The sequence below is a fragment of the Melanotaenia boesemani genome, chromosome 22 (assembly GCF_017639745.1).
Source record: "Melanotaenia boesemani isolate fMelBoe1 chromosome 22, fMelBoe1.pri, whole genome shotgun sequence".
In the NCBI taxonomy this organism is placed as follows: Eukaryota; Metazoa; Chordata; class Actinopteri; order Atheriniformes; family Melanotaeniidae; genus Melanotaenia; species Melanotaenia boesemani.
In genome coordinates, this window is record NC_055703.1 from 16,210,447 (window position 1) to 16,238,187 (window position 27,741).

Below are 27,741 nucleotides of genomic sequence, written 5' to 3' on the forward strand. Positions count from 1 at the left end.
GTTTATTGCTATATAGGAAGCTTAAAATAATGTTTTTCCTGAGTTGTGTCAGGTAGCTACTGAGGATCTTAACTAAGGGAAAGAATGATTACTGCTTCTTAAAGCTACTTCTTAAATATCTATCTCATCTGTAAAACTGAAAAAGCAAATCAAGACACGAATGAGCATAATAAGATAAAACTTGAGTCACTCAAACTTTGACATTAAGCAGTTTTGAAGAGCGTTGGCCCCAAAGTGTGAGTTCCTAATTGAGGAGAACAACGTTCTATTTTGCCAGTCCCCTTACCCCTCCACACTCTTCTCTCTGCATAACACTGATGTGAAATATTGCCTTCTAGCAGAAATTATAAAAACACTCAAGAGAGCCAAGAGTATTTCACTATTTGCTCAAGCAAATTCAAATTAAGCCAGAGGTCTGTTGGGAAGGTTGATTGTGGAAGAATTCATGAAAATGGGAAGTGAGATTTAGAGACAAACTACAGGTGTGTGTCAGCTTAAATTAATCATGGTAAGGAGATAATCTGCTTACACAGTCACATTTCAGTACAACTGGCATCTTATTTGTGTTGAAAAGCAAGCTTGCAGTGGGTGATTATGTTTGATGTATGTATTGGGTAAAGCTAAAAGGAACAAAATATGAGTCAGTGTTTGCAGGTTGTGGGCTGTTTCAAGGCTGTGTCAACCTAAAAAGCTCATCACATGCAACCTAAAAACCAAATCATGCGTTCTGAGTGGACTTGTATGGAAGTCCACTCAGCCAGTTATTCATTTGTTTCAAGGATCCAATGGATTGCTCTGCTGCCAACCACAAAGCAGTCCAAAAAATCTGCTACAACATGAACTGAGCAGACCGACTTGAACAATCTTCAGCAAGCACAATAGATAAAGTGGACAGAGAAGAAAAGGAAAAAAAAAACAACATGGACACTTGTTTTAAGGAAAGGCTGGAAAGGCAGGGGAATCATAATTATTCACACCTCTAGCTCATTTAAAGTCCTGGTACAACTGACCCAAATTCCAGTATGAATAAATCTGTGGGTACATTGACAGAGTCCCATTTAGTTTGCACATGTGGAGAAGATTTTCATGAACTTGGCATTATTCAGTCTGATAAAGAAGCACCTCAACAAGTAGAAAAGTTTCAGGAACTTCTATCAGGTAAGTGCATTTTATCACAATGAGGAACAATTTATTACGCAATACTACTGTTGTAGAAAAATAAATTATCAAGAGACTGGATGAGTGAAGTTTAACAAGACTTGTACAAGGAGAACATTGCATCCGGCCTTGCAGGTGTCTGCAGGAGGCTCTGACGAGCAAAGACAAAGGAAGCTGTTTTCTACCCCGTGTTGTCAGGGTGGCCTGAATGACCAGATAAGACAGTCTGCTACTCTCTCATAACAATTTGTCTTATTATGCAATGACATGTCTTCATACAACCCAGTGTCTCCTATGAGAACCACACTGTTCACAGTCCAGGGTCAGAGTCTCTCAAGCCATCACTTCTACTCAAAAAATTCATTAGTGTATACTCAGAAAAAGATATTGCATAAGAATGGATAAAAATGGTTAAAAACTATAATGATAATAGAAAATGGGTAAGAAATTTAATAAAGATTAATGAAGTGAATAATAAAAGGATGATTAATGAATAATAAAGAATAAAAAGGAAAATTCTTCCACACTACTTTATCTAAAAAAATATTCTCAGAAATTCCAAGCAGGAACATTGGAATATTTGTGAATTTAAAGAATTTAAATTAGAAAAAAAAAGAAAGAAGCAGAAACAGATAGGACAAGTAAAAATAGTTTCCCACACTGACTGCAAACCATCTCCTCTCCTGTTTGCTCAACATCACAGAGGCAAAGATAAATCCAACTTCCAACAAGATTGAACATTGTTTTAGCTTTAACTAAACGGAGAGGTTGTGGAAAAATTTATGTTTAATTAATAAAATGCTTGAAGCCAAATTATAAAGAAACCCTGAGATTTAAACATTACAAGACAACAGAGCAAGAGCATGTTTTCAGAGCAAGACAAAGTGAATCTGAAAATGTGTCCAACTCTGCTGGAGTAACACTTCTTAAGGATCACTGTGCAAAGTAGAAGCATTAATATGCAGCGGTTTGAAGATTCAGAAGTTTATTTGACATTAAGATGGTTTTGGATGTAACCAAAGCCTGAAACTGTGAATTTGTGTGCTTTCATTAAATGGCTGAGTGGAATGTGCAAGCGTGTGAAAAAGAGATATGAGATGAGGGGAGGGGGGGATAAGGTGTGATGCTGCTGCTCCCTCACCGGTGTGCAGTACTCCACCATTGGGTAGTTGAGCTTGTGGCCCTTGGCGGTGCGCCCAGAGAAGAAGCAGCTCTGACAAACGTCGTAGTTGAAATGCTTCAGACTGCGATACCTACAGAGAGACACATGAGGGGAGAAAAGTTGAGTTAGGAGCCATTTTCATGTCCTCGGGTCTGTCATTGTGTGTACGTACAAGTGAGCACATATGTATCCTTATGACATGACTCATCTTCTGGTGAGCTTCTGATTCCCACTGTCACTTTTTCACATAATCCTCCTCAAACTCGTACTCGCACGCAATATGCTGACAGCATGACAGATGGTAGGATTTCCACCAAAACACAACAACCTGACAACAACCGCTGGGATGTTGTCCTCAGCAGCAGCTGTAACCAGACTGCCATTTAACAACTAAATTGAGACAGGAGCCATTCAGACATAACGGCTCAAGTCTTTTATCTTTCTCTCCTCTCCAGCTCTCCCCAAGGTTAGCTGACTGATGAGCTACAAAAGAGAGCCATATATCAAAGGATGCAACAGTGCACACGACGACACTAAGTCAAATACGCCATTATGCACTGACAAGCAGCATATTACTATGAGGAGAGGGCGTTAAGTCACCTTCACTCAGGTAATGATGAGATGGCCCTGAATTAATTAATTTGTCCACCAAACAATTTTGGTTAATTATAGAGCATTTACTGTCTGATCTTTAAAGGTGAAAACTTCATAGCTGTTTTAATAGCACTCTTTTAAAAAGAAAATTTGACTCAATGTTTCCTTACATTTAGTTAACAGCAAAATATATTAAAAGAATAACAATCTCAGCAGTGATTCAAGAGTAAACATGCAAGTAAAATAATGGTAAATGCAATGGAAAATTTATTTCTTTGATCTAATTATTTGCAGGGTATTCTAACTTATCTGCTAGTTTGCTACTTCATTTTTGTGTACTTTCTGTAGCTATATGTGGTGCTCAGCTAAAGCTAAAACTAGAGTTGCCCAACTACATTTACAGCTTTTGAAAGGAATGTATTTTGCAAATAGTTTATTCAATATGCAACCAGCTGGCAATTGTAAAAATAAATGTAATTCAAACTGACATCACTAGAAATCATTAGGTTACTTTCTTCTTAAAACAAATAATTTGCTGTTTGAATAAAAATATATTATTTAAAAATTAGCTGGCTGTAATTAATCGAGTTTAACTGGACATAATTAGAGCTAAAAATCATCTTGAGATATGTTTTGTGGCAACTAAGCTCTAATTACCTGTAGCTTTCATCTCTGCAGGTAAACACGTGAATGTAATGACCGCCACTGACAGGTTGGCTTGAATGCACAGGAAACGGTGGATGCTTAATGTGGCTCAGTGGCCATTTATCTATGGCTGTCAAATATATGTTGTAATGATCTTGTGCACCAAAGTTAAATCTTGAACAGCCCTTGAAAAGCCAAAGGAAATCTGAATCATGAGCATTGAATAAAAAAAGCTGTAAACTGTCCTTGTCTAGATGTTCAGAAACATTTATTTCAATCACTTGTCACTTGTCTTGAAAACAATTACACAATCATTACATCCAGTATAAAAGAGCCGTACTTAAACACACATTATGTTGCTTGTGGCCTTTTTGGGTTAAAACCTTTTGGTACTACTTGCAACATCCTTATTTTCATGTTGTAAGACCACACAAAATGCCGCCTGTGCATTTTCCTTCCTTTTCATTCTTGCTCCTTGCCTTTCATTCCCACCATCGCTCACGCTCATCGATCAATGACAGAACTTGGGAGACGTGCACTTCATCAAATGTCTGAACGTGTTTCTCTTTTTGCTTGCAAAGCAAGGAATCTGTAGAGGACAATCGTACCACTCTGTTCCACTTAGCAAGGCGTTACTACCATTTCTAGGCACAAGAAAACTGCTTTTCTTACTCGAATGGTCAGAAAAACAAAAAAAAATAATACTAATTTTGCAATGACCTCATTGAAACAGTCAATCTTTATTTACCTGTTGTTGCTGTGAGAGAGTTTTTTATCAGAAAGTAAATGAAACAAAGGAAGTTACAGGACTGTGAGAGCTGTCGCAGTATCAGAGGGAAGTCTGTTACAGGTTGTTCACCAGACTCTCTGTGAACTTTATGAATGCGGCAATGTCCTGGATGTTTGTGAGTATGTGTGCATGTTTCATTACAAACCTTTGGATGGTATTTAGTCAGTGGTGTTCCAGCTGCTGACATTTAGATAAATGCCTGCCCTCCAGTGCAGATCTGCCCTTTATGTTCAACCAGCAGTGAACAAACCAGAACATTGCAACATTTAGTGTATAAATATATCTGTGGTGTGTTACAGGCTGTAGACTAAATCACCCCTTTAGTGTTTGTGCTCACACACTGATGAATATTAAATACATGAGATAGCACTGACGGTTTTTACCTGAAACCCACGATAGGGCACTCCTTGCAGATGTTACACTTCGCCTGATGTTTTGCCGTCTCTGCAGCAGCTACTCTGTGAAGGACAGGAAGCCAAACCATCGACTGGGGCTCCAGGTGCATCCAGTCAACAAACTGCCGAGGCTCTAGTTCCACCTTATTGTTTACCTGTGCATTAAAGACATGAGGTCAAGAGTTAGGAGCTTATAAATCAAAAGTTTATCAACCATTTGAAGTTTATAGTTCCCATAAAAGTTCAACAAAGTGAGCTGATAAACTGTAAAGGCACTTTGAAGCATAACATAAAAACATGCACAAGAGACATAAACAACAGGGTGTAACTCTTTACTCATTACTGAACTTCTAATAAACATGCAGACAAATTTAAGATGACCATATTTATGTGAAAGTCACGAGTCCCTGAGGCGCATTATTGCCTTGAGTTGTGAACTGAGACTAAATAATTTTAACAAGCTCTTTATTCATATTTATTGCTTATCTTATAATAAATATTGATTGATTTTAACATCCTCACTGCCCTTGTGCTACACACCCATAGCTGTACTGTTAGTTAACAGCCATGAAGCTCCCAAACTCCTACTCTGAACTGCTGCTCTGAACTTTTGGAGGTGTATATGTTTATGTAACTTGTCAAGCACTGTACTTATTGTTTCAAGTACCCAAGGAAAGTTTCCTTTTTTAAATTCTCCATGCACCGACTGTATTTGTTTCAGTAAATCGGTATACCTGCTTAAACTGCATCCAATCAAGAAACATTACCACAGCGGTGTTCTCAAGATATTTTTTGAACTGCAGTTTATAATGAGTCTGAAGCCAACGCAGGTTGAGGAGCTTTGGCTTCAGACTCATTTCTATCAAAGGCAACCTTTCCATCATTCCAGACACTCAAAAAGGGCAGCAAAGGGCAAAATACATTTGCAATAAGAGGAGAGAATTATCAAAAGGAACAGCGCGTGTGTGTGTTTTTCCCTGATCCCTTTCCCAGGCTTCTGTTGAGAAAGACTACACCGCATCTCAGCTTCATTATCCTATCCTCCCGAAATAAATGTATGCTTTGAAACAAATCAAACATAAACATATTCCAAGCCAAAAATTAAAATAAGGGATTTACTTTTTCAATCTATATTTACTGTTAGCTCCCACACACATCAACTGGCTGTTTGATAAGATTACAGCATTTGTAAAAAATGCCTTTGCAACACTGATCATAAAAAAAGTCAAGTACCAAAAAATAGGATCAAATATTTACTCAGATTTGTACGCCTCTTCACACAGTATTAGTTTCCAATGTTTGCATTTGGCTTAAAAAGGTTTACTTCTAACTTATCTAACATATCCCTACAATATTCTTCTGATAGCAAAAGAATCACCAGACATGATGGAAGCTTCATGGAGTAATCACAAAAAACACAGATGCACCAAAGCCCATGTATCTCCACATACCCTCCAGCAGATAGAGGCTTATCACACAAGTAAAATTAATTAAACACAACCCAAACTTTCCAAGTCTTTGCTGTAAATATCAGCCCTATAGGAAACTCTTTTCCAGTGTGTAAAACTATTTTGACAAGAAGTTTCTTCACATTTTCAAAACTCTTGCTATCTACCAGCTGGACTTAATACCTGCCTAAAGTCAACATCTGTCTAGCTCATCAAGAAAAAAATCAACAGCCTTTCTAAAAGTTGCAGAAGTACTTTCATTAGCTGCTGAGTAAAAAGAAAATAGTACTTAAGGAAGTGAAGTAGCTGTTTAAACTGAAAATGGCTGGTATTTTGGTCTAATGCTTTTATTTGCACGTTTCACTAGTAGGAGACTATTTTAAAGCTTTTCCAGAATTTAATAAATATTTATTTCTCCATGACTGAATATGATGATGCAACTGGACAAAGTGGAAAAGTATTGCTATAAGAAAAAAGAATCCTGCATTCATGCAGTGGTTATAGTCATTAGTGATGTTGAATGTTAATGAAATTTCCTGTGGGTATTTAAAAACGTGAAGGCGACTTTGACCCAGTGATTAACATGCCAGGTTACGTCCAATGGATTCTTTCCTCTGATGACAGATCATCTTTAAATCCTCCACCCTTCTATTTGACCTTCGCCAGCACAATCTCACCCTGTCTCCTTTCACATACATTAATCTCATCATCACCTCCTCTTCCTCCCTCTTGCCATCTAAAGGCAGAATTATTGCATTTACAGATTAATTACTGTCTGAGTGAAAGGATGACTGGACAGAGGGATGGAAAAATGAAGGAGAGTGACATAGAAGCTGTGAAAAGAGGTAACATTTATGGTGGTGTGACTCATTCATCTCCCACAAATGGAGTGGGTGACTGCACCATCACTGGCAGGGCAAACTGGTGCACAGGGTGGCACAGGCCTTTATTTGTTAATTTGAATGAATGTGAAAATGCAGGAGAGGCTGTGAAATATGAGCTGTGCTGCCAAACATGGTTGGATGATTGAAAGATTAATGGGCGACTCAACTGCAGGTGTCACAGAGATTCATGATTCAAATTTGTGAGCAATTTGTCAGTGCATATGTGCATGTGCGTGTACTCAAGTATGCTCAAAGATAGCATCAACATGGTGGTGAGATACCTTCCTGTGTGTGTGTGTGTGTGTGTTTTTTTTAGATGAAGTGTAGGAAATCAGTAAAATTTTAGGGCTTAATTTGAATGTTTTGGCTTCCGTTAATGACTGGAGTATGAGCGAGAGTCGTAACAGTGTGAAAACGAATGATGGAAACGTCATTAAATGCTGGTAACATCCAGAAATAAACCTAAGCAAAACATTTAACTGGTTGCAGTAAAAAAACAAAAGAAACAAAAAACGCTTAGGAATGATTAATGAAGGGAAGCATTAATGGTTGGTCAACTAAGCTTGTCAGTGTGGCAAATAAATCATCATGGTTGTAGCTTAAATCACTAAATGACAAACATTTTGCCAAGGTGGGAAGAAAACAGTCTCCCGCTCTTGAGATGCCAACAAAGTAAAGGTTCATTTTAAAGATTTTTTTTTTATGTATTGGATATGTCACACATTAACTGTCACTGTGTTGCACATCACAGCTCTAATTTCTTTAAGTTCATCAGCTATGACATTAATGGTGCTGACGGTGTCCCTTTGTGTTTGGAATAAAGCTTCTGTCAGAACCTAGAGATACAGATTACATTACAGCTTCTAACTCAAAAATAATACCCACAATCATTGGCAAATAAATAAATAAAAGAAAAAGAAAAAAAAGACAATGTCTTCGCAGAGGTCTAGTCTGAATACTTCTAGTTTATTTCTGTTGCACTTACAGACTGCACATCAACACGGTGGTGTTTTCTTATATTTGTGACTGCGCTGCTGTGGCCACCAAACAACATTTCCTTTACTGCCACCACTTCACCAACGAGCACTTTAATTTCTGTGTCAGAAAAGTTTTTGTTCTTTTCTCTTTTTGCTTGTTGCTGTGATTTCCTCCTTTATCAGCAGGCTTCTTCATATGCAACGATTTTCATGTCCTGCTTTGCATGGGCCATATATAGCTTGATTTGAGCATGTTATGGGGCGATATGAGGCCGATTCAGGTCTGCACTTTTCCAAGTAGTCTGTGATCTATAATGGGGAAACTGTTTGCAGGTGTGCTTGCACACAGTTTTAGGAGTCTGGATTTTTGTTTTGTTTTTTGTCTTTTTGTTTTTTTTTTTTTGTTTTTTTTTTGCCGTACGCTGTTTTCAGCTTTTAGGTGTACGTACACTAGATTAGATCTTACGTAATGTTCTGTAAATGAGACCCCTGTCTGTAGCTCTTTGCTGCATGTCATCCCACTCTCTCTCTGACTCCATTCTTGTCAAAACTATTTTCAAAGGCTACTCGTACTGCCAGACCAAAAAAAAACATTAAACTGGAGTTTCTAAGTTCAGCTATAAACATGATTGTATTAAAAAGAGGTGGTGTTGGCATCAGAAGACCAATAACCATGGTTTCCAAATCCCATATTTCCAGCCTGATGAATAAATAATGGTCCTAAACAAGAGTAACTTCAAAACAGATTAAAAACCAAAAGTTAAACAGGTGCAGCAGCCAGTCAGGAAATGTGTGATTATCTTAATTAACAGAATTGTTATTTTAACTCCCACCACAATAAAGATCAAGGAGCTCTGACTGTAACTACTGTATTGTATAAAATGTGTTCTTTGTAATTTATGCATCTGATGCACATGCTTCCATTTGTTCTGCGAACATACGTGCTGGAAGCAGCTGCGGACACTGGGTTCAATGTTGGAACCTCCAAACGCGGCCACCTCCCCCAGCTGCCTTGGGATCTGGATGGCTTCATGGAGCAGCAGTCCGAGCTGTCTCTGGTCGCACGTGCCGCCTGCTGATGCTACCTGGCTGAAGAGATCTGTGGAGGAGTGAGAGAGAGAGTGAGAACAAAGAGGGAAAAGAATGAGAAAGAGGCAGAGAGGGGAAAAAGTCAGAGCATGTGGGTGATATTGAAAAGAAAAGATACAGGTATAAATAGATGTGAAAAGAGAAAGAGTAACAGTATAGCTGCAAGTGGGAGTTAAAGTGTTGAAAAGTGTGTATATGGGGGTGTGAGGCGGAGGGGAGGATGCAGAAAGCACTGGGGGAACATATTCATTTTTAATCTCTCTGTCTTAGATCTTCCATGCGAGGCTTTTTTTTTCCCTCTAATCTCTCCTTCCCTGCCTCCAACTCTCCTGCATTCCTTGTGATGATTGACAGAGCTGTACTGGCTGACGATGCCAGCCCAGTGACACATGTCGCATGTTGACATTTTTTCTGATAGTTATTAGGCGTAACAGAGCTCAAGCACAAAATGAGCAAAGAGGGCAGTGAGAGGGTAATCCAGTGAATGAAAAGAGGGAAAATGGACAAATGCCACACATGCAAACACCATCAACAATGTGCATTTGAGATTGCCATGTTTTTCACAACTCTAATGACATCTTACCGATAAACTTCTCCATATCTCCATAAACATACTATCTGTTGCACAATTAGATGTGACATATGCAATAGCCACCAAAAGGGCATTAGATTATACAACACCTGGTTAGGTATGTGTGTCATGCATACACGAGTATATGCATAGAACTGACAGTAAATCAAACCCCCTAGAAGAGAAAAGGAGGAAGAATGCAATCAGCCATGCTTGATACCCTTCTCAATCTAATAGAAACTGCCAGTGGAACGAATAGGTTCAGGGATAGGGTTCATGCCATGGCAAGAGAAAGAGAAGGAAAGGAGAGGAAGTGAGAGTAAGTAAGATAGGACAACAGACAAAGTGGAACTGTTAGACAGATGAACAGTGGTGTGAGCAGTGACAGCAAAAGAAGACAGACAGAGGGAGATAAAGCAGCAGAGACACAGAGCAGGAAGCCAGACTGACAAGTCTCCTCCCAGTGCAGCAAGCCTGCATTCACGCTCCTTAATCCTCAAAAATAAATCAGAATTCAGAATTACATAAAGAACTGGGGAAATGCGTAGGAGGTCTCTCATCCAATTAGACAAGCTGTTCTCTAACATTTTTTTCTTGCTGTGAGTTTTATTAATACTGCTGGGATTACAGCTGTGGTGGAGCAGTGTGGGTCGGACTGAAGTTCACGGGGAGGAGCTGGAACAGTGGTGTGTTTACATCTGCAAACACCTTGCCTACTCATTTCCACTTACATTTGTATTTTTCCTCCAAGTGTCCCTTGGAGAGAGAAAGCAATCCAATCTTCATGGACAAGATGCGAATCTTCCCACTGCGACCACTGAGGACAGAGAAAAACACATATAAGAGCATGACAACCAGCTAGTCATAGTTATTCTTAGTATGCAAGCTTTTCCATACCCACAATGTTTATACTGCATGAAACAGCAGTGACAGAAAATCATTATGGGCCTGGAAAGAGAGGGACGTTTTGATTTGTGTGTGTGTGTGTGTGTTCTCTTTGTTTGTGAGAGATGGTGTGATTCCAATTAAATTTCATGTGTGGCCAAAAACAGCTTTTATGTTAGTAAGGATGTTAGCTATCAGCATCTGTGCACACGTGATTATACAAAAATTTATGCATGTTAATGCTGTTCAGGCTGTTGTGTAAACGTGAACGTGAATGCCTGTTCCAAATTAAACACACTGCAACAGTAATTTGAATACTAAGAGAGGCACTTGTTGGTATAAACACCAGGCTGACAGTATCAGAATGTTTCATATTTACAGTTTACAGATTAAAAACATGTTATAAATTGAATTTTGTAGCACATTTAAATCTGCAAACGTGAAAGCACTTAAGGGGCCTATCGTTGTATTATAGGACTTTGTTGCATTTGTCATTTACATTTTCAAGAAGCCAGAATGCCAGTGGCGACATGAACCATATGCAAAATTTGTGACAATATTAGAAAAGCATGTAGCTTGATCCATAATCTCCATTCTGAATCCATAACAGATGGCATACACACGTGTCGTAAACATTGAGCAGCCAGTTGAGACACATGTCGACGCAGAGAGGCACGTTAACCAGATCTTTGTGCTCCTGTTCCAGGCCGTCGTAGATGGATGTCAGGCAGTTGATGACGTCAGGGACAGAGAGCAGCTGACTGTTGTTGGTGAGTTTGTGCTGCGCGAAAGTGTTCTGGGCAACATTTAGATCCAGCAGGTCCACTGCAAATAGATGGGGCGTTCCAGTCACAGCAGGAGACAACACGGAGTAGGACAAGGAAATGATTGGGAGGCATAAGTAAAAGTGAGGAGGGGGAGAGAGCAGAGGAGGTTCACAGTGACAAGGGGAGAATGGAGGAACAGTAACAGACAGAAAGAACAATAAGAGAAAGACAGAACTATTAGTCATCTCTTTGTATTGTTCACTGGACTTTCAACCGCAACTCAGACTTTACTAAGAATGCCAACAAATTTACTCTGAAAATAACAAGAAGCTGCGAATGACAGCACAGACATAAAAGAAGCACATCAAAACCCCAGACTTGACTGATATACAGTCGAAAATAATTCAAAACTTCCACGTAGTGGTTTTTAATGGAAAAACAGAACAGATGAAATGTCACAGTAAGCCATTAACAAAAGAAGAATCTGAACTGAAAGTCAAACACGGAAACAAATGGAACAAACTGAGAGCATTAGTTTCTTTAGATTTAATAAAAAAGCAGAATTATGGTTAAATGACTAGTTGCACACTTATTTCTGTTCCTGCTGAAAGGTAGATGAGATGATCAATACCACAATAATAGTTATTTTCATCGGCTCAGAAGAGCTGCCAGCTGATCAGTTTAGCAAAGGGCTGGAAAGAAAAGAGCAGCTAGGCCTTCTGTGGCCAGCAGTTTCAGTTTTACTGATCATGTTATATCATCAAGACAAGTAGGAGTTTTTTTTAAATTCAAGATGAGGGCAAACTGACCTCACCAACAAGCTAGTGTGATCGGTACTTAGAAGAGTTGGAGAAAAACAAAAAAAGCTGAATGCTGTCAAAATTGTTCTCTTTAAGCGCTCAGGATTATCATGATCTGACTGACTAAGAGTTTGCATATTTATTTAAGATGACACTTGATCCACACTTAAAGTAAGTAGATGGATGGTTTGGGACAAGAGTCACAAAGAACGTCTTTTTTGTTGTTTGTTTTAGGTTGATTTGTACTGCTTATTCAAAACAGCAAGATTTAGTTCTTAGTATTCAAGAGAGATTTTTAAATGAATTTACGAAGACATTTTTCTTATTTACTCTACTCACTTCTATCTTATTCTTTGCTCCAGAGTCAACACTAATTACTGGAGTAGCTCACGTGGCACGGGCACAGCAGGGCAGCCATGCTATCAGATGCCAGCAGAAAGCAATTTTTTCTCTCTCTCTCTCTCTCTCCAGCTTTGTCATTACATGAAGCTGAAAAGGCTGTGGCACATTGCTGAGATGCCCTGCAAGCTCATTTGCCTACAGCCTCCTGGGTCAGACTTAACCCAATTAGCTGTTTCATAGTACCCATGTCACATATATGTGTGTGTCGTGCTCTCTGGACTTTTTGCACATGCACACACAGCTCTCTGTGCACATGAATCTAGGCTAACAACAAGTAACTAATGATCCCTCTGCTGTGTTGTGTGTGTTTGTATGTGCACCTTTTGCACAGTGGTTATTATCTAATGGATGAAAATTAATTGCAGTGCCCTGCATTGAAACCATTCATCGCAAACACACACACACATATGTGTGATCAGAGACACAATCTGAGATAGAAAACTGAAACGCCCGAATCATTTACACTTATTAACAACCAACAGAGGAAAAAAAAGATTTGAAATTAACACTCACTACTACAGTTTTATAAAGTTGCTCACACACATCTTCATTTTTGTAGTTTGACATTTGTTTCGTACAAACAGCAAACTTCAAACAAGCAGCAGGATGTAAATGAGCAGTGCCAACTCAGAATGTTTTGTTTCATTAATAATGTCAACAGCTGTATAATAGTGATCATTAGTCACTATTATTACACTGTGCTGACTCCTAGTATCTACAGCCATGCTGGCTGAAACCTCACATGAGGAGGGGGTCTACACACACCTGCAGCGTGTGTGTTTGTGCATGGGTTTGGTAGGCAACTGAGACTGTAGGTAATAGCCACCTTTATCAAAGTCTCCATTTTAAAGAAGCAAAAAGCAGCTTTCATGCTGAAAAAGTAAAAACAGACGAAAAAAAAACACCTGTGAAAACAGAATGAGGCTTAAAAGCGTCACCAGCTGTGACTGCGTGTGGATATGATCACCCACGACTACACACATATTCATGCAGCAGAAGGTTATTTTAGAGCCAAAATATTCTTGGCCTCTAGGTTGCTTTGGCAAAGCATCTGGCAACATTTCAAATCATTACTGCATCCTCTCAACATCAAAAGCTGACCATGGCCGTAGATATTAAAAATATGTGTATATATTTGAGTGTGTGTGTCTTACTTACAGCACAGTGCTTTCTGTAGTCTGCGAATCTTCATGGCTGTTCGGTATGCTGAGAATCTCACATTGTTTAAATCCGCTTCAGGAAGGAAAAAGAGACAGAGAGATGAAAGGTAAATAGATGATGAGAAAAATGGAGGCGGGAGATCGGAAAACACAGTGCAAAGAAATCTGCCGGTGGGGCAACACAAGCAGGCCCCGTCTCTTCACTGAAATCTAACTTCTGTTAGTTATTGTCTATGGAGACATCTGAGAGGAAGAGGTGCTAATGTGGACTCTGTAATTAGGTCAGCGAGTTCTGTCTCTGAGGGGCCCGGTGCTATTTGTTGAGCTGCTGGCCTACAGCAAATGCTCCCAAAGTTTCACAGGTTATTACTAATCAGGCTGCTCATTAAAGAACAGTCACACTGGCCATCCCACAGGGACCCAGATATGCATATGGATACGGACACGGAGCAGGAAAGAGTCAAGAAACAACAGTTGTCAAAGAGTTAAATAATAATAATTAAAACAAAAAACATGTATATATGCATGTAATGTATTCACACCTCCGGGTTTAATTCCTTATCTTGTTGATCTATGTAGTGGAAAGAAGTAGATGAACCCCATGAATTATGGTGAAATGATGTTTTTCTTGAAATGTTAATGAACTGTTATTTTTAAATAGACTTAAAAAACATAATGGCAGCCATCACAGCTTCCAAATGCTTTTTACGACCGCTGAGTCTTTCTACTTGTGACTCAGGAATATTCAGACACTAATCTTTGCAAATTAATTCAAGTTTTTAGATATTTTTAGGCCACTTTGACAGCTAAAACTTATCTATATTAGGATCTTCAGTGACGCTCAAGTCAGGGGACCATTACAGTCACTTTAAAGGTTTCAGCTTGTAATTATTTTAATAGCTCAAAGAAGATTTTGGGATGTATTTTTGATCACGTTGTGCAAGAAGATGTTTTTACAGACTGACTGTGTGGCATATTTACTCTTCTCAGTCTGGACCTAATCTGTTTTGTCTTGTTTGTTTTCTCTTTTGTCCACAAGACTGGTTTAAAAACCCTGATTTATCCTGACGCTGCTTCAAAAAACGTCTGTATTTTGTGATAAGGTCACAGTTAAAACTTCCCATTGCTCTTCTGTGTACACTTTGCTTGTGCAAAGCTGCAGAGTGTAACAGTGGACTGCCACTCCTATGCCTCATAAACCAAGGGTTTCTTGACTCAAAGTTGTCCTGGTAGTCACTTTCACAGCTCTCCTTCACTGTTTTGATGTATTTTTATAGCCCTGCTTTCTGCTTTGTTGGCATCAGTTTGTTTCATTTTAGACCCTCTGTCAGTTGCTTAGAGAAGCCAATAACGCTGAAGAGATAGAAAACTAACCTTGACCTGCTTCTCAGTCCCAGTATGGTACTACATTTGTTCAGCGTCAATGCCATGCACAGCTGTGCAGATGCACACATGCCTAATGTGGCTTTCTAGTGACCAAAATGTGTGAAAGAGCAAGCTGCTAACAGGCTCTTGTGTTTTTATGGTTTCTTTCTTTTTATTTTTTTTGCTTTGCCATTTCACAGACTGGACAAAATAACATGGTGCTTTTTATTACTCTTATTCAATGCATGCTTACTTCCATCTTCCAGAGACCCAGAAATTGTTCCCTTCTGCTCTCAAATCCACATCAAGGTGACGAGTAGCAAAGATAGGGTGAAGAAGAGCATCCTGTGTGTTTTATTTAACTATACAATACCACTTTGTTTAAAGGTGATTATTTTTAAAATATTTCCTCTGTATTGGAGATGTAATTCTTAGTTACCTATGTGAAAATTCCTTAAACAAGGTGACAAATTGTAGATAAATATGACGAGGTGAGAGGTAAGTTTGTTTTTTTAATTTCTCTGTATCAGCATTGAAAAAGTTTCTGAAAAACACAGTATGAAGTAAGACAGTCAGTAACTGAAGTCATCGTATGTAATTTTTTGTTTTGTACCTAGTGATTGGTAGAGCTCTGTCATCTTTGGATGATCCCAGCAGGTAGTCTGTGTCTGGTGGCTGAAAACAACAATAAGAGAAGACAAAAGTTAGAAGAAGAAGCACAAAAAATAATGTGATGGATAAACAGAATAGGAGCAACTGACGTCAAAACACACGCAGACTTGTCACAAAAGAAAAATACACAAAAGGACAAAAAGTGACTCTGAGGCCCCCCCAAAAAAGTATCTGCAAAAATTGACAAAAACATCTTAGTGAAAGAAAATTAACACTAAACTGTAAACTTAACAGCACTCCTAAAGTTATTTAGTGTTTTGTTAACTCTGTAAATGAGTTTAGTGGAAAAAGAATTTTGTTGTAGTCTCAGAATTTTGAACAGAGGCTAGAGCAGGGGTCTGCAACTCCGGTCCTCGTGAGCTACAGTCCTGCAGGTTTTAGATGTCTCCTACAACAACACACCTCTGCACAAGCCTGTTAATGACCCAGTGATTTGAGTCAGGTGTGTTGCACTAAGGAAAAATCCAAAACCTGCAGGACAGTAGCTCACAAGGACCAGAGGTGGAGATCCCCGGGCTAGAGATACATCCAGAAATCATAAAACAACTAAATGAAAACACAAACACATATACTGTGAATCTTCATCACAGGGTACCACGGGGCACAGATAAGGTTTTTCGAATTTTACTCACATTTTTGCTTCAGACTCACACACACAAAATCAACCTTACAAAAATAAATAAAATAGGACGCATGCCAAAACTAATCAAACCTTGCTGGCTTTGCATGCACAGGACAGCAAAGAATCAAGCTTCTCTCAGGCTGCAGCTGTCAGTCAGTGTATCTGTTTCAGGTGTGCTGGCTGTGATGTGGCTCTTGTGTTTGTGTGTGCCCGGGTGTATATTTCATGAAGGCACCTGGCTGTCAGAAGCCACACTCAAATCTATGTGGAATGTTTTTCTGGAAGGGTTTTTTAAATGCAGAGGCTCCCCCGTGGGATCTGCAGTGGCTCGTTCTCTGCTGACAGTCAGCAGGAAGCAAAGTTGAACTGCAGCTGTAGATGGCATAAGCTCTCCTCATACGCAGATGTTCATCACTATTCAGCAGCTGCACACGTTGATAACCTCTCTCACAACTGAGCAGGCTTTGCTAATGCCTAGACCACCCACAGTGTGGACTCAAATAGAGCTCGGCTTCATTGTAGAAGGATTTCAGTGAAAACAGGGCAGGCGGATTTGTTAGCATTTGCTCCACATAAACACAAGAGCTAGAAGGAAGAATACCAGCTATCGATGCCACGAGTGGCCAAAGCTTATCACTGTAAAACATTTGTGCAGAAAGGTACACTACAGATAAGACAGAAATAATCCAATGATCAAACATTAAATCCACAGTTATGTACACAAGCGGGAAATATATCTACCAACAAAAATATCTGACAGCTGTTTCCACAACTCTTGGATGCCATAATGAAAACAAACAAATTATCAGCAGCCTTCAATACTTTCCTTAAATGTCTGACCTTTTCTGAAGTAATGCCTAAACTATTTTCTTCTGTCTTGAAAGGGGAAAACAAGTAAATTGATGGCACACTTAATACAAAGCTGCAACATTTAATATAACAGGAAACATTCACAAGCACAAGAAGAGGAATCAGGGGATTTTTAAAAGCAGGGGATGAAATCAGGTATTTTGGCTAAAGTATGAAAGCTTCTTAGACAGCCGCAGCTCGTCAGTCAGTCTCAGGGAAAGGTGAGGAGTGTTCAGTCTAAGGCTGCTTTCACACTAATATGATTTGTGTTCACACTGGCTTTATTGTAAACAAATCCAGAGCTCAGAGATAACCGCTTAAAGTTATTCTCTGCTAAATATCAAATTTCTAACCTTGCTAATGTTTCCACTGTATTTATCTTTTTTAGCCCAGACAATTAGCTAGGTGGGGCTTTTTGCTTGCTTTGAGGTACTGATAAAACATGAAGCTAGTGTAGGTGAAACAAGGTAGTTGGCAAAGACGGCAAATGTAAAAACAAGCGAGGTTGGAACCAGCTGACCAGCAATAGTTGATCTATAAAGCACCTGAGAGTGAATATATTACAATTCTGGCCTATGGTCACGAGCTGTGGGTAGTGACCGAAAGAACGAGATCACGAATGTAAGCGGCCAAAATGAGTTTTCTCCACAAGGTGGCTGGGCTTGGTGATCCGGGAGGGGGTCAGAGTAGAGTTGCTTTAAAAACTGTGTGGCAGATTTTGTCCTAATGAAGCATTTTTATCATGATGTTAAGGTTTTATGAATCTCAGTGCTTCCTGGCCACAGGACATAAAGGGTGTTTGAAAAGGTTGATGATGAGAGATGCCGTGGCCTCCACAGTCACCAGATTACAACAAATGAAGAAATGCCTTTAGAGAGGATAGTGTTCATCCAACCAGTAGAGTAGATGTGATGTAATTTTTGTAACAGCAAATAGGAGCTCATAACCTCGTAACACTTCCCATCTATATTAACTCCAATTAAATCTTACAATTGGTCTGGTTTTCTTTTACACTGTAAATAAGTCACAGTGAAATATTTTAAAAGAAAACTAAGACCTTCCTTTTCAGGCAGATGTTTGAACCCTTACCAGAGTGGACATGTCGTTTACATAAATCCATAAAAAAAAATAATGATTAAACACCCAAAAAGTTGTTTGAAATGAGCCAGACGGGTTCACTGGATGGATACATGTGATCACAGGCTGTTAACTCGAAAGTAAAAAGCCTGTCCTCTGAATCATTGTCCATCTCTGGCTTTTATCTCAACACCCTGTCTAGTGCCACGCTGCAGGCTCAAACATAGCACAGGTATCAATGCTCTCTTACTTCTGTAAATCCCATTCATCTCCGACTGTCTGTGACTTTGTATTTGTAAAAATGTCTTGATCTACATCCAAAATAAAATCTAACCATAATGAGACAATAAATAGAATCAGGTTTGATTCTGTTGAAAGTTTTGAGAGTGGTAAATGTTTTTATTCCCTTTTAATAGAAGCACTTGAATGAACCATATATATATATATATATGTGTGTGTGTGTGTGTGTGTGTGTGTGTTTTTCTTGTTTCTTTTTTGTTTTTTTTGTAGGAACAGTCTGAACGCATCTCAGAATATAAAGCCGGTGCATTTAACTGTTTTAAATACCTTGGAAAAACGGCAGTAGAAGTTTTTGTAGACATTTAACCAAAGAGTAAACAACTCTGAGGCTAAACAACTTAAGTGACAATAAATCAATGGAATATAGGTCGGCTGCTTATTTCACTGACTTTTATTTTAGTTATTTAAGCTTCCAAACGTGAAAAATCGTTTAACAAATATAAGTACTTTTGAATATCCAAGCAATTGATCTCCATGGTAGAAAATGAGTTATCATTTGCATGAATTAAATATAATTAAAATAGAAACATGGCAATTAAAGCAGACAGTGATTAGAAATAGTGGCTTTCCTATTTGTCAGTCAATCGGAGGACGAGCAGAGATGAAAGCACTTGCATCTTTTACAGTGTGCTACATTTTCTGTCTTTTAAATAAGAATCAAGCAGTCAAACGGGGTCATAGAGGGGTATACTGCAGCAGACAGACAAGGATTAAATACATGCAGCAGCTAGAGGACAGTGAGGGAGGTGGAAGAATATCCTTTTTCTAAATAGTTTTATGAGATTTCTGTCTGATTGAGCAAGAAGAGCAGCTGATGCTATTTGACAAAAGTGACCCTCTTAGACTAAGAGATCACCACTGTAACAATTCAGCTTATAAAGAATAATTGCTATTCCCTTGACATTTTATGTGCAGCTTTGTCATTCCCAGCAGCACAATCTCACTGAAGGTTAAAGTTGTTCTTATTACTTATTTCATCCCTGCTGCTCCAGAATTAACCATGTAGATCCCACTGAAAAAATATGTAACACATTTTGTTTGGGTAATGAAAGAATATCAAATATAAAATGACTTAAAATTCTTCTGGGAAACATCCAGTCACTTCATGATCAAAGATCAAAACACTTATTTAAACTCTGCTGGCAGCAGTCTGGCAAAACACTTCTTTCACTGGTGGGAGTTTGTCACTGTGACACACTCAAAGTTCGCCATGAATAATCATGAGTAGGCTGGTGAATGATCACTAGCATCCGTGGCTATTCAAAGTAAGAGAATTAGAGACATATCGGAGTAAGAAGAAGATTTCTGGAACTTTTTCTTTTCCCATCTGACAGCAGACTGCCGGGCTTATCACGAAGTGTCTGACAGGTGATAGGTGCCTGCATTCACCACTTGATGTCTCATGCTTTTTTCTCTGGCTGCCATCACTTCACCTCTGCCACAAAAAGTATCTCCCTCCTTCTCTATCATAGCAGCATCCTGTCTTTGAATTACACTCTAATGCTTTAGATTTTCCATTAAAGACTCTCAAACTGCATTTCCAGAGAAGCAGGTTGTCCACTATCCCTCCAGAATACACCAGGATTGGTTAAATGGGGCAGCACAAGGATGCCAGCATGAGGCAGTAGTCATAGAGCGTTTATGAAGGCATCTGATTCCCACCCCCACAATATGTCATCTGAACTACTCGCTACAGGGGGGTGGAAAAAGCACACTTTTAATCAGACGACTTTTGTCAGCTTAAAGGCAGGATTCAGAACTTGAGAGGAGATGAAAGAAGGAAAGGAAGAGGAGGAAATTGGGGAAATGTATATCCGTAATAATGATGTGAGAATCCCAACACTGAATGTGACCTGTGATTAACGTAGGAGATGGATTTAGAGTCCAATTCAACAGCAAATTAAACGAGTGCAAGCTTGCATGTGCTATATATCTGTGCATTAAGGAGGAAGAGACGAGCAATACGTTTGTTAAAAAAAAAAAGCCACAGAGTTCAGAGTTTACAAAAACTAACCTTTTTTTTTCTTTCTGTTTCATAGAGGCCATTTTGGGTTATAAAAGCATTCACCTTGGAGAGAGAAAATCTGTAGCAGCTGACACATAGGATGTGCTGCAAGCTCAAAGTGGGTCTGAGTGTGTATTTGCATCGCTTGGTTCCACTGAGAAACCACCTGCATCTTTTGCCGTGTGCAACCATTTTTTTGTCAGCATGAGGGTGTGCATCATTAAACACATCTTTGCTTATTGTTTTGTGTGAATGCTTTTGTTCTCATGTGTTTCCATTATGTGTGTGGGAGGATTTAGGTTTTCTAGCTGGACATGTCTGTAATCACATGCTGCTGTTCACGAGTCCTGTGAGTCATTGGCTGTCTGGCTTTAATCTCTGATCCTCTCTACTTCCAAGCTGCAGGCACAGACAGGCAGGTGTCAGCGAGTTTCTACGAATAAATCCTATGTTTGATTTTGCGACTGGATAAAACTTGTCTGCAATTTCTTTAAATAAAACAAAAAAAAAGCTTGTGTCTTTGCTTTAAAAAAATGTAATGTTCAATCTAGCTGTATTCATTAAATACATACTTTATATATATATAAGTATATGCATTTTTATCTCATTTATTGAACCTTCTATACTTTTGTATTACATTTTTTTTACTCTGCTGTTTTCTGAAAGATGTTTTGCCTGTGCCTTTTGTTAAATAAGTCATAACACTGTGAATGCAATTTCAAGTCCCCAGGAATTTTCTAATTAGTTGCTTTTTTTTTCCTTTAGAAAAATGTTTCTCCAATTGTCCTCACAAATAATCACAACTATGCAGCAAAATAAGTAGTTACCAAAGTTAAGTTTTTACAGGATGGCATTTGAACAAACCCAACAAAATCTCTGAACGTTTTAGGACATTTGCTTTCTCACAGATGACACTTTAATTGTGGGTTTTACAAGTTATAAAGTGAAGTAATTACCACACTCAAAGAGAAACAAAAGAGAAGCAAATCATTTACCCAAAGTCTATTTCTTGCAGCCAGCCAAATATAAAGCTAAGTTCAGCTTTGCTTAGGCAGCAATTGGATGTACATGTTTTGAGTATAATGAAGCCCTTGAAAATTTCAAAGCTGACATTTCATTGAGAGGCAGAGAAGCTACTAACAAGTCTCCTCTCTGCCTGTTTGAAAAAAAAAAAGCTTCATCTTTAGCCTGCTTTAGCAAAAATTAGAATGGGAGGCACGACATTAAACTGAAGTCATTATAGTCACTGTAAGCATAGGGAGGAAAGCTGTCATGGGATTTAGCCAGGTATTATCTATTCAGAAGCCGGCAGTCATGTTGAACTGAATGAAAAATGTGCAGGTGAAGCAGACTAAATGTTAACTTTTAACATGAGCACAAATCAGCACAAAGAACTCCCTAATTGGAGCAAAAATAAAGTCGCCAAGTGTCGTGAGCAGAAAGTTCATAGACCAGGAACTACTAGAAAGTTTATTGGTGGATCTCTTTAAGACTTCGACTTCCTACCAGACCATTTTTTTAAAATCATTTTTCAAACTTGGGGTTAAATCATACCTCTCCTCCATTTACATCACATCTGGGTCTATTTTGAAAAATCGTGCAAATCAAAGATGCCACTTACAGTTGCAATGGATTACATGAGATAACTTTACAAGTCCAGTTGTCTAACCCACCAAACTTGAAGGTTAGTTCTTTTATATCTTGTTCCTGTGTTTCTGCCGCCAGCTTTAGATATTCAGATGATGTTAGTGGTTACACACAGGTGATTGGCTGGATAGTCTGACTATGCAATTCCCAGTCTGTGGCTGGCTGACCGCTGTGTCTCCTCCACTAACTGTGCAGCTTACATCCATTCGGGGTTGCTAAAATGGGCTAGAGCAGCTTCCCAACTGAGAACTTTGGTCTTGTCTTTGTTGTAGTGATTTAAGTCTTTGAACTGGGTAAATTCATGCTTTTTGGCAAGTCTTAGTTTGGCCGAGCCTTTTGCTGTTGTGTGATAGATACTAGCTACTCATACTAACTAGTAAGGTGGTCTGTGTATTTGTGGATTTTGTAATTTTGCTTATTTAATCGCCCAGCTGTAACTAGTTGACTTAAACCTTGTCATTTTGTTTTGCTTGCATTCCCTGACTCCTGTTTTTAGTTTTTTTCTTTTTTAGGGGGTAAATTACTTTGTTAATGTCACTAACCCCGTTTCCCTAGCTGAGCCAATGTTGCAACAACCTGCAAGTCACACTCCAGATGAAATTTATCAGTGTAAAACAATTTTAAGTTGTACAGAACTATTAGCAGTAGCATAGCGGTTCTCAAGACAATGAGCAAAAATACTCCAAAGTGTAAGAGATTTCAGAAAAACAATTCAGAAAACAACATTAAACTGTCATTCAAAAACAAATGTGGCTGTAAACCTCTACTAAACGACATGTGAATCACAAACAGTATGAACTGTTTTACAGGGCTGCATGCCAAAGTAATTGGAAACCATTTATATGAGGCGTGGAATTAAAACTAAATTTAATATTTTAAAGAGAACGTTCTTATAAATAAAAAAAAAAAACTTACTTATCTGCTTACTGCTGAATAATAATAACCAACACATACATACACATGAACAGTTAAAAGCACAATGAGGGCTACTGCAACAATTTCTCATTACTTACTTGATGTAATATGGAACCTTATTCTGAGAAACTGCACGTTGCCAGGGAAGCTGCACAGATGCTGCAGACACATTAAGACAAAGAGAAAAAGAAAGGAGAGATTAAAAAGTCAAGAAGCAGTTAAAACTGAAACTCTATTTTAATAAATACTGCTTCCACTATAGTGATCCAATTAGCAATTTACTGTTTGAAGCTTGACTTCCTGCATCTAAAATATTCATAATACCACAGTCCAGCTAAATATGGAAGACTCTGACTGGGCATGAGATTGAATGAATAAAGTAAAGGGATGCTTCATCAGGAGGAGGGAATATTAAGACATTAAGTAGTCCAAGTGAAAAAATAATAAATTAATAAGTATAGACAAAAGGAAGTAAGAACTTTTTAGTTAAGTTAAGGCTGATCTTTGTGGTCACAAATGAAGACAGTTTGGAACGGAGAAATCTTGATTATAAAAATCTGATGCATCTAGAAGCTCTGCAGAGCAAAAAGCCGCAGAAATGTTGCTTGATTTATCGCCCTCCCACTTTCCCTCCTCCGTGACACAGCTCTACACTCAAACAGAGAGATGAAAAGACAGTAAAAGAAAGAGATTAAGTGAGATTGGGAGATATTCGAGATGGATAGGGTAAGATAAGAACGCAGTACTTTATTGATCCCTGAGGGAATATTAAGCTACTGGTGTAATGACAGCGAATGTGTGATGGAGGAGATAGTGTCATAGTGCCAGGAAGATGAAAAAAGAGAAGTGTTTTGTATGGTGGAGTTGCTGAGCTCTCAGCAGTGCTTGCTTAGTTAATTCATGTCTTTCTGTGACGCAGCTTGGTGGCCGAGCACCTGCTGCGAAAAACACATCATCCATTTTTTCTCCATGCCCGACAGCCAGGAAAGTAAATCAGGTGGAGCAGGTCGAACACTGATGGCTTTATGATTATGAAAAATGAGAAAAGAAAGAAGGAGATGTGGAAAGGATGACACTGGCAGCTGTGTTTAAGGTTTCTGAATTTGTCATCTCTCTGCAGCTTTGTTTTGAACTCTCTCTGTCGTGCTAATGATCACTCCAAGAAGAGAGTAAGAGGAAGGAGTCAGTAAAGCTCTAATTACTCAAATTATTCTGAGAGTAAAGCCTCATGTGCAGGCTGCGTGCATAAGTATGACTGTGCAAATAGAAGTGTACAGTACAGCTGAGGATGAGAGGGAGGGTGTGAAACTGTAACTGAGTGGAAACAATTGCAGGGGCCTGACATTTTTTCTTTCCAAGGAGAGGTAATTGTACTCACTGGAGAGGAAATGTTGGGAGGAAGGGCCAAAGTCTCTGTGCGCTTCCTGAAGGAGTTTCAGTCTGTCTTCCACTGCCACCTGTAAGATGACCACACACAGAACAGAGGAGAGTGAGCTGGGAAGCAGTGATTGCAGAGAAAGAACTTCACAGTGGCTGAACTTGGCGTCATGGATGAGATGAATTCAATTTCAGTGCAATTACAATGTAAGTGAAATTTCTGTAAAACCCTAACTCAAGAAACTTTTCTCTAATAGAAGTACAGAATTATACAGTATCATACCTTAAATGAATTAGCAGATAATGAAGATTTAAGGAAATTGAGTGATTTGTCCTACTCTGCATCACTGACTTAACAAGTAACAAGCTTAGTAGTGCTGACTCTTCAACTGAGCTAACAAGCCTGTTGATTATCACTAAATGTCATGGGGGTCAAGAGTAATCAAAGTAGCATAACATGAAATAAGTTTCACGTCAGCACAATGCTGACCAAACTACATGGAAAGTGGTCCACTAAAGGTTTGCCTGAGCAGAAAAATATAGCTGCCAATCATCCCATGATTATACATCTGAGACAGTGGTATGGATCTACTGGGACTGTTGCAGACCGACCACAGCAAGGTCGGTCACATGTGACCACTGCTTGTCACATCAACAAATTTGCCTTGTCCACCAGAAAACAGCTGTCAGCTTACATCACAAACTGCCACTACCGTCATGTTGAAGCAGGACAAACGTTGCTGGAGGTGGAATAAGAAACAGTTTGCAGGGCGAAGACAAAATGTGTGTATTGTTCACACATAGGGTGTCCAAACCCTTATAAAACCACAACACCAGAATTTCCACTCCACAAGTAGCCAAATAAAATCCATTGTTTGGCAGTTCAATGCCTTCCTGTGACTACTTTCATTCATGTTTGTTGCTCTTTGTTTTTCATAAATGTGTATCAAAGAGAAAATGTGAATATTGTCTTATATTAAAATGGTATTTTTAATTGAATTCTTTAAAAAAAAAAAAACAACCCTCAGTGGTATGAGTGGTGTGTTGTTAAACACTGCAAATTCTCATGTATGCAGTGACATTTAGCATTGTGTAGTGATTATAAAGCACATCTGACCATCGGTTTCATTTAGCTCAATGGAGGTGAATTTGTCCATACATTTTTCACTGTGAAGATGCAGTGCAACAAATCTGAGCAGCTTGCCAGTAGAAGCTTTCCTCTGCCACTATCTGAAACAAATGCTGTTAATCACAGTATTACAGTACGCGTACAAACACCCTAAAATGTGCCAACTTGAAAATAATAACAAAAGGTCAAGCATCTGGTGTGGACAGATATATTATTTCTATAAATGTAGATAATAAACATTATACATTTTTATAGTGACCAGTCTTCAAAATTTTGACTGCAGAATTTCTCTATATGAGAAAATCTCTATATGACTACATTTTTATTATTATTGTTGACAAACTTATTAACACAAAATAAGCTCAGCACACTTCAGAACACATGCTGCTGATGAAAAGTGAAGCTCTGCTCACTGGGGTATCCACACAGCTACTTTGGAGATTATTACAGTTGGATCACAGATGTCCACACAGGGATCCTGGTAATGGGCACAGAAAGGCCAGCAGCTCAGTCCCTTTTTGACCAAATAATGACATTTATGCCTAATGTCCCACAGCAAGATAGATGGTTATTCGCTGAATATGAAAGGCAACTCATGAAACCTCACAGTTAGAACTGGCGTATCGCTGAAGCTGCTGCCTCCCTGCAGACTAAAACTGAAAATGTCTATAAAACTCTGCCCTCCTCTCATGTTGAGTTACAGTCACTCTCTTTACAAAAAGACTGTTAACTGGGTATCTGTACAGAACATGGGAAATATCACAGGGCTGCAAATTAGCTCAGCTACCCAGTTCTGCCCAGCAGTGCCACATTAAAAAAAAGGCAACTTATGGCTTCTTTTTAATTAGACTTTTTCTCCTTTTTTTCCCCCATATCTTTTTCTGCCTTTTTCCACCCACATGTTTGGCTAATTTATCTACAGAGACACTGTTGTGTGGCAACAGCATCTTTGAAATCTAGTTCATTGGCTTTCTTCCAACGTCTGTCATCACAGCAGGGTGTTCAGACCTCCTTTCATCCCTTCTACCACTGGACACTACATGTAACTAGTCAATGCAGTTATGATGTTAGAGGAAAGTCATTAGGAGGAAAATACTTGGAATTTCTTTGTATCATCTCTAGTTGTACCAATTTAGAGATTTAATAGAGCCAATCTGAATAGACACAATTACATTTTGTTTCAAGCTTCTAAATATCTTAGCTGTAAATGAACCCATTAAAAATCTCCACAACTAAAGCCCTCTGTGATTTAAACTCATAAAATGTTATGCTCTGGTACTCATACAAACAAAACCGAGAGGATTTCGCTCCCTAATTCACAAACAATTTCTCCTCCTGTCTTCTCTTTCCTTGTGATGACTTGTAAAGAGATAGATTTCCCTCCAAGGCAGAGACATGAGAAACACTCAGCAAGTCCCACAGCCGATCAGACCAACATCATCAAGCTACCAGAGAGCCAAGAATGTGACTGCTGTGCTGTGAGAACTTTATCCACTGATGTGTGGCGACAGAGAGCTGCATTAAAAGCAGAGCTGAGTTCAAATAAAACAGGCACGCAGGTAGAAAGGTACAGCGCTAGGTGTCCTGTGTATTTGTCTAATACATAAAATTGCTCCACAGCTGGAGACAGAGAAAAAGATATGAACAAATGCAAAGCAGGAGAAAAGGAGAACAGGGAGAAAGACACCAAAGTGAAGTGTGGGCAAAATGAAAAGTTTTAAAACCACACTTCTATACGAAGATTTAACCGACCTGTAGCATTTTCCATCTCATGTTGAGTTGGTCCAGTTGTCTGGAGGCGGTGGATGACAGCTGGATGTCTAGCGGTGTAAGCTCTGCACAAAGCTCATTCACAATCCGAACATCCTGCCGTAACGGGGCAACCTCCTCTCTGAAGGCCTGGACAGATAGAATAATCTTACTGTACGGTGAAAGATGACGCTTTGAATAAAGTGTGCCTTTACAAAGAGTTTCTGGTCTGACCTAGTTAATAGCAATAAGCGGAGAGTTAATTTGGTTGTTTAATGTCTCTGCAGTCTGTAACTGTCTCTAACTG

General features: G+C 38.9%; 1 protein-coding gene across 7 annotated transcripts in view; it reads right to left on the minus strand.

Moving 5' to 3' along the window:
* utrn (utrophin) overlaps nucleotides 1-27,741 on the minus strand; it is a 177,903-nt gene that overhangs the window by 31,823 nt on the left and 118,339 nt on the right. For all 7 annotated transcript variants that reach the window (XM_041976219.1, XM_041976217.1, XM_041976218.1 and 4 more), the window contains 10 exons: nucleotides 27,438-27,584; nucleotides 24,558-24,636; nucleotides 23,278-23,338; nucleotides 15,706-15,767; nucleotides 13,726-13,800; nucleotides 11,222-11,423; nucleotides 10,445-10,530; nucleotides 8,995-9,152; nucleotides 4,733-4,899; nucleotides 2,300-2,411 (listed from right to left, as the gene is read on the minus strand). In XM_041976219.1, the coding sequence (XP_041832153.1) occupies nucleotides 2,300-2,411; nucleotides 4,733-4,899; nucleotides 8,995-9,152; nucleotides 10,445-10,530; nucleotides 11,222-11,423; nucleotides 13,726-13,800; nucleotides 15,706-15,767; nucleotides 23,278-23,338; nucleotides 24,558-24,636; nucleotides 27,438-27,584 (1,149 nt within the window). The remainder of the gene's footprint in view (nucleotides 1-2,299; nucleotides 2,412-4,732; nucleotides 4,900-8,994; nucleotides 9,153-10,444; nucleotides 10,531-11,221; nucleotides 11,424-13,725; nucleotides 13,801-15,705; nucleotides 15,768-23,277; nucleotides 23,339-24,557; nucleotides 24,637-27,437; nucleotides 27,585-27,741) is intronic.